The following is an 18,719-nucleotide window of genomic DNA, read 5'->3' as shown; positions in this document are numbered from 1 at the left end:
TGTTTGTTTTCCTCAAACTGTAAATCAAAAATGCAGAAACTTTAGATGGATTTTAGTTATTTATGAACTAGATCCACCTGAATAGGGCAGCCGGGAGCCTCTCATAGCTTTCTCATTTTATATACCCAAAGAAATGTACAGGACCTTAACAGTCATCGTACTCAACACCTTCAATCATTTCATGTGGCTTTTAAACAGAGTACACTTTATTGTCTATTTCTAGTAGAAAATATCCTAAAGACAAAAGGAAAACAAAAAGTAATCTAAAACTGAATTCAGTTGTCTTATTATATTCATTTTCAGACTATTCAAATAAGAAATTATGCCACTGTCATTAAAAATCAAGAGTTTCAGCATTAAGAGAAAAGGCATCAATTATAAAATCAAGGCAGTTAAATTAAAACCTGTAATCTTAGATTTGAATTGGAAATAGCAGTTTGAACTCATGATTTATCTTCACCTTCTGCAACTTACATATTTTCTAGCTCTGTCTATTGAAGAAGCCTAGTATAAATGACAACTCAGGAACAACGAATACTCCCTGGCATGCAGAATGTGGTCTCTAAAGCCTGTTCTTTCTGAGAGGAGCCAAGGATTCTTGGAGAAAAAGCTGATTCTAGGTCTGAGGCAGCTAATGTACAAGGTGAACCCAAGACACCTTATCATGTCTAAATCTCTGACAGAGGAAGAGGTCCAGTGACCTACTCAATGCCACACAGGAGGCAGGACCCAGGAATAGCCAGGGTACCTGGTCCATGCCCCTGCAGAAGACAGCCTCCCCTTAGCCAGCCTCTTGGCCACTACCTTCCCAGTTAATGTTCCAGCCAGGATCCAGAGCTGTCTGACCAGGGTTCTTCACTGCCACCTGGGATATTTTGACCACAAAATTCTATTTTAAACTACTTTGGCATTGGAGAACTTTTAAAATTAGCCAGCTACACAATCAAGACATCCCAAATATGAAATGCACATGCTTGGGTTCTATCAGGGTCACATTCCTAAAACCCCAAAAGACTCTTGGTGCCCTACCCACATTCCCTCACCTTTAGCACTTCAGTGCACAGCAGCCAGACTTACATCTCCCAGAACTTGCATTCTTTGCCTGAGGGCTTTCTCTGGCCAGGGTGCCTGCTTTTGTAGAAGTACCAGGGAAATATTGCTCTGGTGCCTAGGCTGCCCTTGACAAATGACTGATAGGAAGTGGTTGATAAATATTGCAACTCCCTTGCCTCTAAGGTATGTATTCTTCACTGGTTCCCAATGCGATCCAACTCCAGTTACCCACAGCAATAACATGCTCACGAGTACACCTTTTATTAGTTTCCTTCCCATCCCTTTCTCACTTCCTCATGCCTCCTATTAGTAGCTTTCTAGCATTACCTCGTAAATAAACTACTTGTACCTAAATTTTTGTCTCAGTAACTGTCCTAAGGAAACTCAAACTCTTCTTTTCATTCTCTGAGCCTGTCTTCCATGAACAAATAGAAAGAACCATTGTCCATGGAGAGCAGACCTCCCTAGGTATCTCTGCAAACTCACCTAGACTCAGGCTGATTGAGTCACAAGAGAACACATCTTTTCTGACTCCAGATTTAGTGCATTGTGCTTAGTTAAGTATTCCCACTCATATAGCTCATGCTGTGTATTTTATGGAGAGCACAGGACTCTTTTTAAATGGCTAAGCTTGAGGGTGGAAAGGTCTTTAGAAAAGAATTCCTTTTGGCTTGCAAGCTCGTGTATGTTATAGCTTTGTTGGCCCAATAAAGGGCATCACTTCTCCTCTACCTATGAAGATACTAATTAGCAAGTAATAATTCTAAGTAAGTGCAGTGGAGGTGGTATAGGGGGCCTTTTGTAAGTATTTTTAAATTTTCCATTGTCACTGATGATCTCTAAGTAAATTTTAAGAGGCTAACCTCTACCTAGGAGAAGAGATTTATTAGCATATGTAATTGGGTGTCACACTTTCTGCTTTATAATTTAACCAAGCCAAGGGCATCTGTCCAAGAGGATCAGAGAGGCTCTGTGCGCCATGTTGGAAACAGAACCCTTTCCTCTGTGCAGTGTCTCCTGAATAGAAAGGTGATTTTCACATGGTTTTTCTGACCTGCCTCTCCCACTTCAGCTCCATTTTCTTCCCTAGAATGTCAAATGTCCCCGTGTCCGTGACATTATATCTGTAGTCTGAGCAGAAAGGAAGAGACTTTAAAACATATTAATCATTGTGGGCAGAATGCCTTCTTCTCTCTCCATTTTTCTGCTTTTGAGGAATCAAGAATGTCAAAGGACAATACCCATGGTCTTCCCTGTAACCAATCTCACTCACTTGGTTCTTTGCAAATAATGAAAACAAATTTGTGACATTCACCTTTTTCCGAGTCTTGAAAGTATTTCTTAACTACCCATTTTGGTCTCCTAAAAGATCAAATTCCTTATTTCTGATCAGTATTACCTTTTTTATACTTTAACCTGTTTGGAAACTTGTAAAACTACCACTGTCTCTTTAAGGGATATGGAGCTAATGAAGCAAGGGTTGAGCCAAGCACCCATTCTTCCCACTCTGATTTAAGCTCATGCATAAAGGCCTTGAAAACTGGAACAAATATGTCATGACTTATGATAGGCTAGTTATTTTCAGTCTCCAAGTTGCTGGAAAGCAAGCACTTTACCACTATCTAAGAGCATGATGGCTTCTCTGGTAAAGCTAACCTTGGGGTTGATCTCATTATTAGATTGAGCTATCAAGACAGTTTTTATAGAGCTAAACAGTTGAACATCACTAATTTAGTACTGTTCAACCTAATACCTACCTCGTTGCTTTGGTATCTCATTTTTTAAACTAGTGCTCAATGTGGTCTGCTGACTGGTGGAATCAGCATCCCCATGGAACTTGTTCTTTACTCCGTAGGCTGACATGCTTCTAGAATCCTGAAATAAAAATGGCTGGTTTCTTAGAGAACGGGTGAGAAAGTGGGGCTTTTTTGAAGGACAACTTGATAGATGTGATAGGTAGCAAATCACGACTGAGAGAGACCACCAGCCAGGCTGAACATTGGCATGGGAGGAAGAGGAGACCTGAGCTTTGTTTTTTGCCTCTGGCAAAAATCAACTCTATGATCTTGGGTCAAATCTTTGAAACTCAATTTCCTCATCAGTACATGAGAGTGATGGCTTAAACAGTAGCTTTTAATGTGTTTGTTGACTGCTACCTAGAGCAAGAAACACATTTTTACTTCATGTACACACATCCACATACATATTCACACACATGTGACAGAAACAACAGCTTCACGAGCAGTGCTTAGTACATGCAATGCATTTTGGTATTTTTTCTACTCTCTTTTATTTCATTATTTTAACAATGGTAGTCTTGACCTGCTGAATGGATTTCACAATCCACTAATGGGTCATGCCCTGCAGTTTGAAAAAACACAGAATTCAGTGATTTCCAAAGTCCCTTCCAGCGGTAGAATCCAATGACTTTGCTAGATGCCTAAAGGAATTTTCTTAAAACAATAGCTAACTGTGACAGATGGCTATATGCTTATATTCTAGATGAAGTGCACGGTGTAGAACATGGCAGCAGAATCACCTGAAGATAAATAAGTACATTATAAATTGCTTCCAAGAAGGACGTATTGTGCTGCAGCTCTGACAGTGACTCAGAGAATTAGGATCTCCAAGTCATTACACTGAATGCTGCCCAAGTCAACCAATATCAGAGACTGGGGAATTCAACCAGTCAGAGAGATCATAGGTTCCCTTGTGGTGGGTAGCCTTCTTTCCTGTTTCCAAATGGTAAGCATCCCCCCACAAAGGGTCATCTGTGGTGGCCTCATCTTTGTTTACATTTCACTCACCAAGAAGACAGGAAAATAAAGAAAGAAACTTGGAGAGCTTTAGACTTTTTTCTTTGGAACTTGGATCCCAATCCTAGCCTCTTGGTCTTCTTTTGTTCCTAGCTCAGGACAGGGAACTAACATTTAGTAAGCAGTGACATGGCAAAGACTTTATCATTTCATTGGATCCTCGGAACCACTCTATGAAGCCTCAAGGATTCCCACCTTACAGAAGAGAGGATACAGAGGACCAAAGGGTTCACTGACTTATTCTGGATCCACTGCTGCTGTGATGCATCCTCAGCTGCCCATCCCAGAGCCCAGGGTCTTTCTCCTAGCGCCTCCTGCCATAGCTTGAATACAGAATCCTTCTAGGTAGATGATGCAACCTCACTTAATTTTGGTCACTGGTAGAAAGCAGAGGCATAAACAGAGCAGGATAAGACTCAGAGAGTAGAAAGTCCAAATCCTTATTTGTAGAGATGAGGAACTTGAGTCATGGGAAGATTTAGTGACAAGCACAAGGGCACAGAACCCAGGCTTCTGGTGGTCTTTCCATGGGACGTTGGACACTAAAACAATAACAGTAACTAATAATTAAATGGTACTCCTGGTGTGAAGCATTATTTTGTATTTGGGAAACATTTCTATGGGAAAAATTATTCTAGATCCTTTTAGTATACAAATAAGTACACAGGTATGTTCTAGTGTATAGGTGCTAGAATGTTTCAGGATGCTGGAACTATCAAGAAGCCTAGATTTTTCTGATGCTGAAGGGTCCACGTTGGATGCTTTGTCCACAGTGGGGAATAAGTCTGAATTAATGTGGTTCTGCAGAAAAGGAAGCCCAGCAGAGACAGACTGGAAACCTGGCCCTGGTGTTGGGCTACTCCATAGGTGACAAAGCCTTGGTGGTCCCAACCGTGCCCCCTCCTCCATGTTGCCAAGCAGAGTGGGCAAGGGGCTGGTTGCCAAGGAAGTCAGAGCAGGCAGGAATGAATGGTTTTACTTGGTGAAATCCCCTCTCTAGCTCTCCAACAGACCTGAGAACTCAGGCAGCAGCAACAGTGACCCTGAGCAGATTTTCCATTTTGCTTACCAAGCTGATGACTGCTGAGGATTGGCTTATATGTAGCAGGGACCCACAGAGAAAAACAGCAACATATCTATGACACTATTTCAGATGCTCATTAATATATTAATGTGCTAACACACTCCTTGCTGCTTTCTGTCACAGGGCATCAGAATGGATAGTTTGTGGAGAAATGTATTCTTGGCAAGAAACCTGTGTGATGGGGGTGTGTGTAATGGGTGGAAGGCAGGTAGGAAGGTTAGCAAAGTTTATGTGGGTAGTTAAGCCTGTAAGCACTCTAAGAACATTTTTTAAAATCCCTTCCCTCCCTTGAAGAGGTATAAATTCCATTTCAGAGTCACTTTGCACATTTTTTCTGATATTTTCAGCACACATAGCATTCAAACTTTGATTTCAGCTGTCACTTTACCCTTTTTAAAGTCTTGAGAGCCTGGGAGAAGGAAGAAGGAGTAGCATGGGGAGAGAGGCAGCGGCAGAGGTGGAGACTTAAGGTAGAGATGCTTTCTAGGAAGAGAGGCCAAGAATAAGCATTTTGTACTCTTCTTAGGGATAATAAAACTTTAAGGATGTAAGGGGCTCATGAGGCCAGGAAAGGCAGTGTTGAACAAGCACCAACTATAGCACAGCGTGGAGAGACTGGAGGCTAGCGAGGCTTGGAGCAAGATTATATCTGCTCCTGATTTTTACCCCTTCCCAAAAGTTCCTAAACCTGAGCCTCCTCCTGTTCTTAGAAATAGGTCTGCCCTTTCCAAGAGAATGGCGGTCGCTAGTTTTCCTCAGCTTCCAAGTCAGCTCATTTCAGATGAACTCCATGACCATTTCCATGCTTTCCATACATCACTGTGAATCAAGGTCTAGACAATTCCATTATCCCAGAGTTTGACGGAGGATTGAATTAAGTTCAGTCTATAAAGACTTCACTGCCCTGTGGACATTTCCTACAATGGCATTGTTTTCCAGCAGTTTGGTGCTTATGGTGCTGTTCGTATTTCTATAATATAACAAATCTGCTGAGCACTTTCTGAAAGATTCACTCAGTTCTTGGTTACACCTAATGCTATGGATGACATGGAGAGTAGAAGTTCTGAATCCTTTATTTTGACTTTTAGAAGCACTAGATACATTTTATATGGTGGACAGCCCACTCATCGTCCACTCCCATCCCCCAATTAGCCTTAGTTTAGATAAACTTATTTCAGTATTGATTTGGGAAAGAGCAGCAGCTCGGAAGCCAAACAGAGATGGTTTGTAATCCCAGATATTCCACTTGCCAGGTGTGTAATTTTGGAAATTTACTTACTTTCTCTGAGTTTCTGTTTCCTTACCTGTAAAATAGGAACAATAATCTTTGGGTTCCGTGATGATGTTATGAATATAATGCATATGGCTTAAAGCTTGACATATGCTGGAGCTCTCTGCAAGACCCTACAGTCTTGAACAGGAGAAATGATACATCCACATAATTTTTTCCTGCTGTAGGGAATAAAAATGAGACACATAGCCCTATTTCCCATTGTTTACCACTGCTATTATCTATTTCTTCCTTGAGGAGCAGTAACAGAGGGAAAAGAGGACAAGTACTAAGTAAGGCAAGCAACTGGTCTAGGGAAGTAGATAAAATAGTGGAAGGCTGTATTAATTTTCTATTGTCGCATACCACATTACCACAAATTTAGCAGCATAACACCTGTTTGTGATCTCATAATTTCCATGGGTCAGGATTCTGGACACAGATTAACTGGGTCTTTTGCTCAGGGTCCCACTGAGCTACAATCAGAGTTTTGACTAGGGCTGAATTCTCATTGAAGCCTGGGAGCCTCTCCCAGGTTCATTGGTTGTTGTCTGAATTCAATTCCTTGAGGTTTTATGGTCACTGTGTTCATCTGAAATGAGCTGACTTGGAAGCTGGGAGTTGAATTCAGTTCCCAGAGGTCACCTACCATTATTTGCTAAGTTGCCTTCTCTACATTGTGGCAGTTTGGTATTCAAGGCCAACAGGAGAGTATTTCTGCTGCTGCTTGTCTTTTTTTAAGGGCTTACCTGATTAGGCCAGATATACCCAGGATAATTATCTCTCTTTTGATTAACTCAAAGATCTTAAAATCCCTTTTGCCAAGTATTGTAACATAATTCACAGGTTCTACCTATACTCAAGGGGAGGAGACTATACAGGGTATACACATGAAAGGGAGGAATCAAATCTTGGGGGCTATCCTAGAATTCTGCCTACCATGGAGGGACCCCTGGATGTATCCAGAGAAGCAGAGGAGAAACCTTCTTGCTTCACTTTGTATCATTTTTATGAGAATAAACATCACCTGGAGTACTAAGCCAGGTATCTTGCATGGCTCAGGCATGGTCAAATTTTTAAACAGGGAAGAAAAGGGAGGCAGGATTAACCTGAAGATGTGGACAATCTTGCAATGGCAGTGGCACAGTGAGCTTATGAATAAGTGGATTCAACTTTCATTGAACTTTTTAGGAAAAAGAATAGATTTTTTAAGGAGGGAAAATGGGATAGCTTTCCCTGGAAGAACTCCATTAGTGCCTGTCTGTCTGTGTCTAGTAGACACATAATACTAGTTAATGCTCTGTAACCAAAGGACAAAACTGAAAGCAAAGGCATTAAAGAGTTTTCCTTCCCTTCCCTGTCTGAGAGATAAACACTATTGTGGCAACTGATGAGTGAAATGTTCACCTGCTAATGCACAGCAGAAATCCGTTACAGCTTCTCAGCAGATAAAAATAAAAAGACAGGGAAGAGGTGAGGATTCGTAGCCCCAAAGGCTGGCATTGTGAGAGCTGGTTCTTCCCAGAAGCCATTACTGGACTGCCCATGCTGGAACTCATGCATTAGTCTTTGCACCTGCAAATCCACAGTCCTGAGCAGCAGGCAAGTTTAGCAGCCTAGAAACTCAGCTCTGGCTTGCCCAGTAGTCACAGTAAAAATGTGTTTAGGACATCAGGAAAGCAGGGGCACCAAAAAAATGCTTTTTTGAAATAACCCAATATTTAATATTCAACAAGAAGGAAAGAGAATTTTGCTGAACTTTTTTACATTTATTTAGTGATATACTAATTTATTCTTTAATTTGGGAATACCTACCACAGAGAGGTGAAGATGGAGGAGTGGGGACTACAATATTTTCAATGTTTATGGCTTTTAGAGTCTACAGTCTTAGACTATCCCAAGGGAATTGTATAATATTACAACTAGAAGAGTCTGCCAGAGGTCACTTCTCCCAACCTACTGCTTCCAGGTAAAATCATACCTAAATCATTTTCACACAGAACCAGGGAACATATGCTTCATGAAGGTAATGATTCTTGTGTGTTTTCTCATGTACTATATCCCAGCACATAGCACTGTGCCTGGGACATAATAGCTATTTAGAAAACGTTCCATGGGTGAGTGGATGTTTCCATTTTCAGCAGCTCTTCCCTTCCCCCATGTTGCCTATCTCTCTTCACTCTCACAAGATCCCAAGGCATTATCAGATAACATTTTGTGTTTCTCAAACTTGCCTGATAATAAAAAATAATCTGGGTCAGTTTTCAAATATACAGATTACTGGCCTCTCCATTGGAAATTCTGGTTTGGGAAGTCTAAGTTGGAGCCTAGGAATCTGTGTTCTTCACAAGCACTTCTGATGAGTCTTTTCTTGAGATCAGCATCAAGATAAAGAGCAGGAGCTCAGCTCTTCCCCACATAAAGATTGAACAGCCATAGCCGCTTGACATGGTTTCTGATAAGCTATCAAAAATTAACACTCTAGGTTTCTGGTCCGTGGTGCTGAGGGAATGAGGGACTTTAAGAATCTTCACTCTATCCCCAAGTCATCTGGGCCCAGTCCCAAATCCTGGTTCCTGAAGAGATGGGCCTAAGAAAGGAAGTACTCAGAAACCCCTCTACTTCTGGGACTGTCCACTGAATTTCTTGCCTCTCCTTTCCTCTAGGCAAGCTTTCTGTTTCATCCTTTCTCTCAGCTGTCACTAGCACATGAATTCACAGCCATTTTTTATGGGGTTTGGTATGACCTCTGCTTTATTGGGTGGGGGTTAACTTCTGCATCCAGGGAGAGGCTGACTTTTTAGTCCTCCTGATTACTGAACCAGAGTATTCCTCCGAGGATGACGAAAGAAAAAGAGAGAGCGAAAGTCTCTATTTTCAGCACTCTCCCCTATTTATATATGAGAGAAGGAAAGCTCTGATCCAACTGGAACCTATCCTTTCTACCCCAAGGCATCCCACACCTCATCTGAGGCCTGAAGAGGTTGGCTTCTCCTTCAGCGATTCCTCCTAGGTTTTCTTGTCTCCAATGACTCCTGACTGCTTCACCAAGCACTTATGGTTTCCAAAGAACAGGTTGAATGGTATAGGGTAATTAAAATTGCTACCTTTATTCTTGGCCCCAGAGAACTCTCCCATAAAAGTTATCTTCCCTGCCCAGGAAGATAATCTTGGGATCTCTAGCCCTTGGGCTTAAATTCTTCTTGTTGTTTAAACACAAAAGAAGGATAAATTTAGGTCAAAGGGAGTAATCTGCTCTGTTTCTGAAGGTGAGAGAATATAACAGACTATAGTTATGATTGTCCAATACAATAGTCACCGAATTTATGGCTATTCAAATTAATTTATATTTTTTAAAAAAATAAAAATTAAAAGGTGTTTAATAGCCAGTATGGTTACTGGCTACCTCATTGGATGGCGCAGCCATAGAGCATTTCATCATCACAAAAATTTCTATTGGATGGCACTGTTTTAGAGGCATGGATGGTTCTTTCCCTTTGATTTTGTCCATGTGATGTTTCTTTAGCATCTTTGGAAATATGTCTGTTTTTATTGGTGCTCCTTGTAGGTATGATGCATTACTCTAGAAAAACATACTACTGAAGACTGCATTAGAAATCAAAAGCAAAATCAAAAATAACTGCCATAAATGCAATACTTGGGGATGGATGAATTATCAAAAGTTCCATTTTCCCAGTTTCCTTTGTTCTATTCCCCTTCTGCAAAAGTACCCGCCCTTCTTTTTCATTTGCCTTTCTACTCTATCTGTAGAGTATCTTGTTCTAAGTCAAGCTTCCCAGACAAAGTGAAATGGTAGACCAGACCTCAGAAAGAAAAAGATCAGAGAGAAACCAAAATTCTGTTGGGGGCACAGAAATGAACAGTTGGGAAGAACACCCCTAAATCACATACTTGGAAAAAGAGAAAAAAAAAACAGAGGCAATGAGACTGGGAGGAGCAGAGTGAGCCCAAGACGGGGACCTGGTCTGGACAATGGGTCTGGAGGGTAAGACAGACTCACCATTCTGAGGCTGGCAGGCTGCTCAGGTGCTCGAGAGTTCCTCTATGTAGTAATTTCCTAATTAGAATCCTGATTAGGAACAGCTCCTTCCGCAAGAATTTACCTTTGACTCATGAGTGATCTCCACCCTAGGTTCAGTGTGTACATGAAGAAGTCATAGTGGGTTAAATGCCTCCTAACCTGATCTCTTGGGTGAGTTGCAAGGACCATTCCCCTATCCTCACCAGCACTGTCTGTGGTTTCTCTCTCTTAACACCTATCACCCATGTAATGGGATATTTAATGCTTATGTTCTCCCTTGGGTGAAACTAGGGAAGCTGAGAAGTGCTTTGAGACATGGCAGGCAAGGAGTTGGCAGGTATAAGGGAGGATAAGGTTAGATAATGAGAGTCAAGAGCCAAGAGTCACAGGAGACAGAAAGCCGGGCAAGTGAGGGGTAAAGTTCAGGTGGGCTTCAGGAGTGGATGTGAAAAACTATAGTTCTGAGGCCCTGCAGCCAGAAGACTGGGGCTGAGGCCACCTTTTGGACTCATCCTTTTGGCTTTTCTCTGCTTTCTTGGAAGGCAGGACCCCTACCCCATCCCCTAGCATGGATGGCCAGGGACTTGTTCAGGGTGATGAGCAACTATGTCAGAGAGAGTGTGAAGTGAAGGTGTGGAGAGGAAGTTAACTGGTCACAAGCAGATGATGTTTTGGGGTCTCCCATCCGTTGGCTTTGGGGCAAAGGTTGTTCCTCTCTGTACTGTAAATTTCAAACCTTTCTCTAGCCTTGAGTGAGTTCCCAATGAAGATGCAGCAGTCTGGACTTACGCTCTACCCAGATTCTACCCCTGTTCCCCTCCCCACCCCAGAGTCTGCCAAATGCACAATTTAAAGTTACTGATGTATAATTTCCTGTTTCTTTCTTTGTCTTGCAGCTGTCTCTAACCTGGATATCGAAAGTAAGTTGAGTGTGTACTACCGCGCACCGTGGCACCAGCAGAGAAACATCTTTCTCCCAACCACGAGGCCACCCTGTGTAGAAGAACTGCACCGCCACGCCCGGCAGAGCCTGCAGGCCCTGCGCAGAGGTGACTGATCCGGGCTTGGGGGGCTTTTTGGGGAGAACTCAGAGCTCGTCCCGTCCAAAGGTTGTTCTCTGTCCCATCAGTCCCAATACCTCCCTGTGTTATAGCAAGTACTTTGAAATGCTCCCTTTTCTACCCTGATATGAAATTCATGGGTAATATAACCTACCTATACACATAATTTAAAGTAGCACTGTGGTCTAAATATAAAAATAAAGAGAATTTAAAAGGAGAATTATTTATACACCCATCACTTGATTTATGTGGATTATCCATTCCATGTGTCTTTTTTCTTACAGAAAAGAAAACCGTGTAAAAAGAGTCAACCACTACAAAAAAAATACTAAAGAAATAGGCCAATATAAGTCATAAAAATATTTCACATATTGTCACAAAAAACGCTAATGAAAATTTAGAAAAACCAAAATAAATTATATTTGCTGTCGGTGTCTGTACTGTAATCTAAAGCAATCAACCTCTTTTTAATTGGCACAAAGTCGCTATCTTCATCGCTCAAAATATTTGGAAGTACTACTTCACTTTCATTATTTATGTTTATGTTTTTGGATGATCTTTTTCCAACCCCATCTTTTGCTAAGTTTTCATAAATTCTTTGATATTCACTACAACATTTTTAAAAATCTGTTCGAAATTTTAAGGCTCGTTGGATCTAGAATTGCAGTTTCTAGTTTTGTGGCCAAGTGAAGAGCTTTGTAAATATTTTCTGTAGTGAATGAAACTGGTTCAAGGTCACTGCCATATTCATCGGCAGGATAGGATTCAGATATTAAGTGAATTAATTCATTATCGGTTAATTCATGATCAACCAGTAATTTGTTAATATCATCTACATTCAAATTGTCACAGCCTTCTTCTTGAAATTTATTTAATAAATTAATAATGCCAATTAATCCCTCTTCAGTTATTGGAACCATATTCCCTGGTACAACCACTTCTAGCCATATTGCTTTCCAGCCAGCATTTAAAGTTGACGGCTTCATATCACTCAAAGCTAAAGCAATATTCTTGATACAGCTTAAATTGTGTATTTATTCCAGGCTTCCATAACTGTAAGTGATTCATTATCTTCAAGTTTATTAAAAATATCATTGAAACTCCATTTAATATAATTAATCTTAAAGGTGGAAATAATGCCTTGATCTAAAGGTTGTATCAAGAAAGTTGTATTTGGTGGCAAATATACAACTTTTATATTTGGGTGTTCTAAATTGTGTGGATGACCAGGTGCACTATCTAAAAGCATTTTAAAAGGAAGACATTTAGTCTACGGCCATGCCACCCTGAACAAGCCCGATTCTGTCTGATCTCTGAAGCTAAGCAGGGTTGGGCCTGGTTAGTACTTGGATGGGAGACCACCTAGGAAGATCAGGTGCTGTAGGCATGAAAAATAAAAAATAAGGGATTGTAAACTGACAAGGTCCTTGTAGTCTGTGAGGTCAACCAAGAGTTGCCTCGCCTAAAAAACAAATAAATAAATAAGGTAAAAGGAAGACATTTTCCTGCACGTAATTTTCAGCTTCTACAGCAAAATTTTGGTAAAACCAATCCTGAAAAACATCCGTAGTCACTCATGCTTTTTTATTTGCCATCCAGTGAACAATAAGGTCATTAATAATTGCATGTTAGTAGTTATTAGTTCTTTATACACTACTGAGTTAAGCTATTGTTTTTTAGAAAGAGTAATTGCCAATAATGGAAACGAAAAAGAAAGAATAACGTAAAATGAGACTGTGCAAATGGAAACTGCATATAAAAAGTCCGCCTAGATAAGGTGAATATTTACCACATATTAAAAAGCTCATGTAAAAAAATACCACGTAAATCGAGAGATGGGTATAAGAATAATATTTGCAATATGCAAATGCCCAGGCCTGACTGCACTAAAAAACATAACAAAGTATTCAGATGTTTGCACCTATCAAAAGTAGTTTTGGATTAAGTAAAGACAATCAGAAGCCATTCTGAACAAAAAATATAGGGAAATAAAGGAGTCAAAGGGCAGGAGGACACACTATAAAACTGGTGCATTTAGAGTATATTAAATATGAGCAAAAAAAATAAACAACCTTGGATTATAACTAAAAGAAAATTAGATTTGATTCAGAAATAGATTCTAGACTTTTCCCTTATAATAAATTCTGGTGGGTTATTTGTGTGACCTGGAGCACTGTTTCATTGTTCAGGACCATCCTATGCCCAGTAGGATGGCTGTCATCCTTGTCTCCTGCCCAGTCATCTCACAACCAGAACCTCCCTCATGGGGCTCTTCTGCTCCTGCTGAGAACCAGTGATCTGGTCCATTCTACAGTGGAGCATGCGGAGGCCTAGAAATGTCAGAAAACTTGCTCAGGGTTACATACAGCCGGTTACATACGGTGCCAGGACCCAGATCTGGGCCTCCAGATCCCCAGCCAGAGCTCTTTTCCTCCTCATCATACACGGTGTCCTAGTGAAATAACTAAACATTTCTATTTCTATTTCTCTCACAGTCCTTAGAAAGCCAGAGATAGGTACATAGCAGTCAAAATAGAAGATAACAGCCCTTTCTTACACTGATTACTTTTCAGCGCCTTAAAACCATTCTAATTAGGACAAGGAGATTAAAAACTGGCACTATCCTTTTAGAATCCCCTAGATTGGGTATCAGAAGTTGGCCTGCCTGCTTTTTTGGCCTTTGGATTTCTGCTGTGGAGAGAGATGGTGTCTGTACATTCAATGTCTTTGTCCTAGATTCCCCTATGCTCCTTTAAGGAATGGTATTTTGCAAATGTATTAAAGTTCAAATAAATTTTTTTAAACTCACTATCAAGATGGAGAAATAAAATGATAAATGTTTTAGCTTATTTTCTTCAACATAAATATGACTTCTCCCTTTTTCCCTATTCCTAGCCTTTTTCCCCTTTAATGAAGGAGCTAATCTACTAATATCCCTAATGCAATTCTTTCTAAAAATTCCCCTTAGTTATTAGTAGCAGATGCTGTGACACTATAATGAAGAGTGATAATGAGTATTCTCTAGTAGTATCTCTGGCGTTCTTATTATTCACTTTGATGTTATAGTTGGCTAAAAAGGTCTTCTTTGTGAAATTTTTGGTGCAAGCCACCTTCCAAAAATCTTCCTTAACACTCTTGCCATTCTTTTGCAGCCTGGATTAGGCATCCTTCTTATATATCCTGTGCATCCTCGCATCGTGTCACTTATAAGCTTATTTCATAACTAAACACTTACAAGCCTATCCTCTACCATTAATCCATGAGCTACTCAAGGGCAAAGATATTTTTTATTGTTTTCTAAGCTCTTAGCATGAACCAGACATATCATAGGTCCTCAATGAATGTTTGTGCAACTGAATCAAATTCTGCAGAAAATGGATTGAGTGTTGAGGGCATAGAATGACGACAGAGGAATCTGATCATTCTCACTAAATACTTTCTCTGATCCCATCATTAGAGAGCTTGAGTAATGTTAGCCCTTTGGCCATAATTATTTTTATCCTTTTATTATTATCCATAAGTCATCCTTGATTAGATTTTTCCAAATTCAACCAGATAACATTAAGCTGCTTGTAAGCTTTCACATTTCACTGTGTTGTCAGGTTTGGACTTAATGGCAGAACTGAGGAATAGCGAGTGCCAATATCAATTTTCTCCCAACTTCCTCCTGGGGTCTGAGAGAGGGATTTGGGGCCTCCTGGGGTTGGGAAGGAAGATCCTGGAGCTGCATCTTGCTTCCATAGACTGGCGGGTTTTGTGGTTGTCTCAATAGCAAATCTTGGGTGTAGTAGTTTTAATAGCACTGCAGAGAGCTATAAACAGGAATTATAGGCATCATAGAATTAAAAACATGCAGTGTAGAATTAAAATTAGAAAGTGACTTTTTTTTTAACCTTGTCCAAGAAACACAGTAGCTTAGCAGTGCATTCATCAGAATACCACTTCTGCCATCTGGTGGCCATGGGTAGTACTGACCTATCAGACAACGGCCTTGCTCAGCAAATTCCGCAGTGAGCTTCTCTGTAGGTTCTGTATTTGGACAGCTGGAATATCCTGGCTTCCACCAGGAGAGTGTGGATAATGAAGCACAGACAAGTGAAGCTGCGGTGGCAGCAGCTCTGTGTTACTTTTGGAGATGAGGCTATAAGGAGGGAGCCAGGGGACCAAGATTAGAACCTAGAAATTAGCTGCCTTCAAAATCTGCTCAATAGCAAACCGCTCAACAAAGTGTACTGAGGGCCAGATATTGTGCTAAACCTGTGATTCGGAGAGCAATAATGTATGGTTCCTGCCCATAAGTAATTCCTGGTCTAGTGAGGGAGACAAGTAACCAGGTAATTTCAACATAGTGATATGAAGGCTCAGAGGACAGGCACTAATCATGCCATGGAGCTTTGGGGAAGGCTCCCCAGAGGAAGTAGCACCTTAATGGATTTCAAGTTGTTTAGAATCTTATTCTTCTTTTTTTTTCTCTTTTTTTCTTCATAAGTCTTTATGCTCAGAACCAATAATGGCTTTAAGTGATCCCATTGTTTCTGTTTGTAAAACAGTGAGGGGGAGATTACTAGATGTCTATAAAAAGGTATTTATATTTTGTATTTCCTTGCTTTTCAAGCTTCAGGGCTGGGGTCTAAGTACCATTGGTCTAAGGTAATAAGAACCAAGAGTGTACTTCAATTTCAGGCTCTAGTAGATGAATGCTCTCCCCACCCCACCACCAGGAAAAAAAGTATTATTAGGGAGCCGTTAATCTAGCCTGCCTACTCCTGGCCTAGGGTGAATGAAAGAGATATGTTTAAGTGTAGCAGGGGAACAATTGAATGGGAAATTGAGTTGATGTCTCCTTCCAGGCTCCTCCCTTCCTTCCACCTTTTCCTAACCAGCAACACTTATATTCTATTCTCTATTATGACTTTAAGAATGTCAAAGCTTTTCCTTGCACTGCCCATTTAGAAAAAACCCCACTGTTTGCTTACAGAGAAAAATGAATGTGGTAGTAGAGGTAAGCACTTTAATAAGGAAGACATTTATCTCAAAAAGCCTTCCTGATAAACATTGGCTGCAGAGGCAGTTTAGCAAAGACTATCTACATAGTGATGAGGGCTTTTTTTCTGGTTGCAAATGGGAATCAGTCAACATTTGTTTAAAGAATCCTAAGCAAGGGAAGATGAAGAACACTACCACGTTTTGTTGCCATAGATGAAGTTGGAAGTTCAGGCAGGGAGGCCACAGACAGCCAAATCACACTGACCACAGGAAAGGGGCCAGCATTAAGGAGGCCACACTGACCACAGGAAAGGGGCCAGCATTAAGGAGTGGAACAGGCAACAGGACCTAAACAATGACCTAACAGCAAGGGCACTGACAACACAGCTGATGACAAAGATAGGGGTATGGAATGTGTTCTAATGTTAAAAGACTAGAATTTAATGAAAATATTAAGTTGTTCTTCTTTTCAGTCCCTGAATAAACATTTATTGAGAACTCACTATGTCTCAAGCATGGCAGGGCCCTGGGATTGAATGTTAAATAAAATATAGTCTCTATCCTCCTAGTGAAGGAGGCAAATATATGGAGACATCTTGACTTTTATCAGTATGATAGAGATAAAATGGACACTGGGCACTATCAGGCCATTGGAGAAAGGTGCCATGTCACCTGAGAGGGTCAGTACAGTTAGTTCTGTTCCCTAATGGGTAAAAAAGTAAGTCATGTTTTATGAGATGCCAAATATTCTATATCATCAATGTTCAAAGAATTAGAATGTGATAAAATATAATTATAATCAAATACTATCAAACCCAAGTAGTCTTGCTCTGATGGGTGAGAAGGTTTGTTAGGGCCTTACAGTGCCTATAGGTCAAGTAGTACTCAAGAGTAAGGTCCTGGCACCAAGTGTGTACCACTGATAGCTCAGCAGTGACTTAGCCTCCTGTTTAGGCATCTGCAAAAGAGGGACAGTGTCAGTGCCTACTTCACGCAGTTGTTAAAATCTTGCACATAAGAGCTTTAGCAAAGCATCTTTGGCACATGGCAATTGCTCAGTAAATATTGGGCATCATAGTCATTATTATTAATGTGCTGAGTAACGGTGATTTTAAATAATAGAGAAGCAGATTAAGAAATCTGCTGTACAAATTTGTACCTTGGTCATGAGGGGTTTATGAGATTTCAGGCCCTGGACATGAGTACGGGCTGGATTTTGGAAGGCAGGGTGGCCTTTGGTGTGGCCTGTGTGTTGAGCTGGGTGTGCTTTGGGGCTCACTGAAATACCCAGAAAGCTAAATTATGCTTTTAGCATTTCAGTGATTTTTACTATGAAGTCAGGACCACTTCATTCCACACATGGAAATTTCTTGGCTTTTTCCAGTGGTAGCTTTATTCCTAAATCAGACAAATGTTGTCATTGGGATTCCTTTATTTTCTCTAGGAGCCCAGGATTTCAAAGCCCTCTGGGTGTTGTAGGTGACAGGGCTTAGATAGATGCTATGATGTGCTGATCACAGACTCTCTAAACAAACAAAAAGTGATAAAGTAAATAAACAAAAGCCCTGATATATAGCCTTACCAATATTTTGCCATGCTCTCACCATGGCCTATTTCAAGGTACCAACACATAGCACCCAGTACCCCTGAGCCTGTATGAACTGGCTCCCTCACCCCTTGGATGGCTGTAAGCATTTGTCCCCAGCACTCCCCAGGTGGCTCTAGTGTGTCTCTGCCTATCGTTCACTCCAGCACCGATGTCAGCACATTTTCCACCATTGTTCTGGATTTTTAAAATTTTTTTTGCTCATCTTGTTTTAAAATGAGGCACATTGAGAAATATACTGCTTTTTCCAAACTCAAGATGCACCATCTTGTATAAAGATGATGAGATGGACCCACTAAAATGTATGTGTCCTACTTCATAGTAACATGAAATGGAAGTTTAGTTCAGAGCCACTCTGAAAATTTTATTTGGTATACAAATGAACTAGATTAGCAAAACCTTGCTTTTTCCCAGCCCTTTGCTCATCCTCCCAAGGGAACAAGAGAAATTAAAATGCCAAGTATATTTCTGTATTATTGCTTTTTCTGCCCCCAGAACATCGAAGCCGAAGTGATCGCCGAGAGCAGAGAGGCACTGTCCCCCTTTCTGTTGCAGCCCCGCCACTGCCAGCCTATCCCCCAGCTCACAGCCAGAGGAGACGCGAAGTCAAGGACCGACACTTCTTAACGGTAAGCTTGGTGGCCAGCTGGCAGCCACGTCCTTGCTCATCAGGAAGCACAAGTGGGTCTTGAGAGTCAGTTCCCTCCTAGTGAAGGAGGCCAGGCCGCCTGAGAGAACAAATCATAGGTATTTGGGAACAACTTCATTTTCTCCCCTTTCATTTCTGAAAGGAATGCCTCT

The 18,719-nt window shown here is 40.9% G+C and overlaps 1 protein-coding gene and 1 pseudogene across 3 annotated transcripts in view; both read left to right on the top strand.

The window, feature by feature from the left end:
• The window catches only part of NHS (NHS actin remodeling regulator), a 335,830-nt gene that overhangs the window by 277,346 nt on the left and 39,765 nt on the right, over nt 1-18,719 (top strand). For all 3 annotated transcript variants that reach the window (XM_039852308.1, XM_039852309.1, XM_039852310.1), the window contains 2 exons: nt 11,162-11,314; nt 18,414-18,547. In XM_039852308.1, coding sequence (XP_039708242.1) covers nt 11,162-11,314; nt 18,414-18,547 — 287 coding nt within the window. The remainder of the gene's footprint in view (nt 1-11,161; nt 11,315-18,413; nt 18,548-18,719) is intronic.
• On the top strand, nt 12,595-12,713 carry LOC120594346 (uncharacterized; annotated as a pseudogene).

Source organism: Pteropus medius, unplaced genomic scaffold, assembly GCF_902729225.1.
Source record: "Pteropus medius unplaced genomic scaffold, Ma_sr-lr_union100, whole genome shotgun sequence".
Taxonomy (NCBI): domain Eukaryota; kingdom Metazoa; phylum Chordata; class Mammalia; order Chiroptera; family Pteropodidae; genus Pteropus; species Pteropus medius.
Note: the sequence above shows the minus strand (reverse complement) of the source record. Positions and strands in the feature narration are given on the sequence as shown.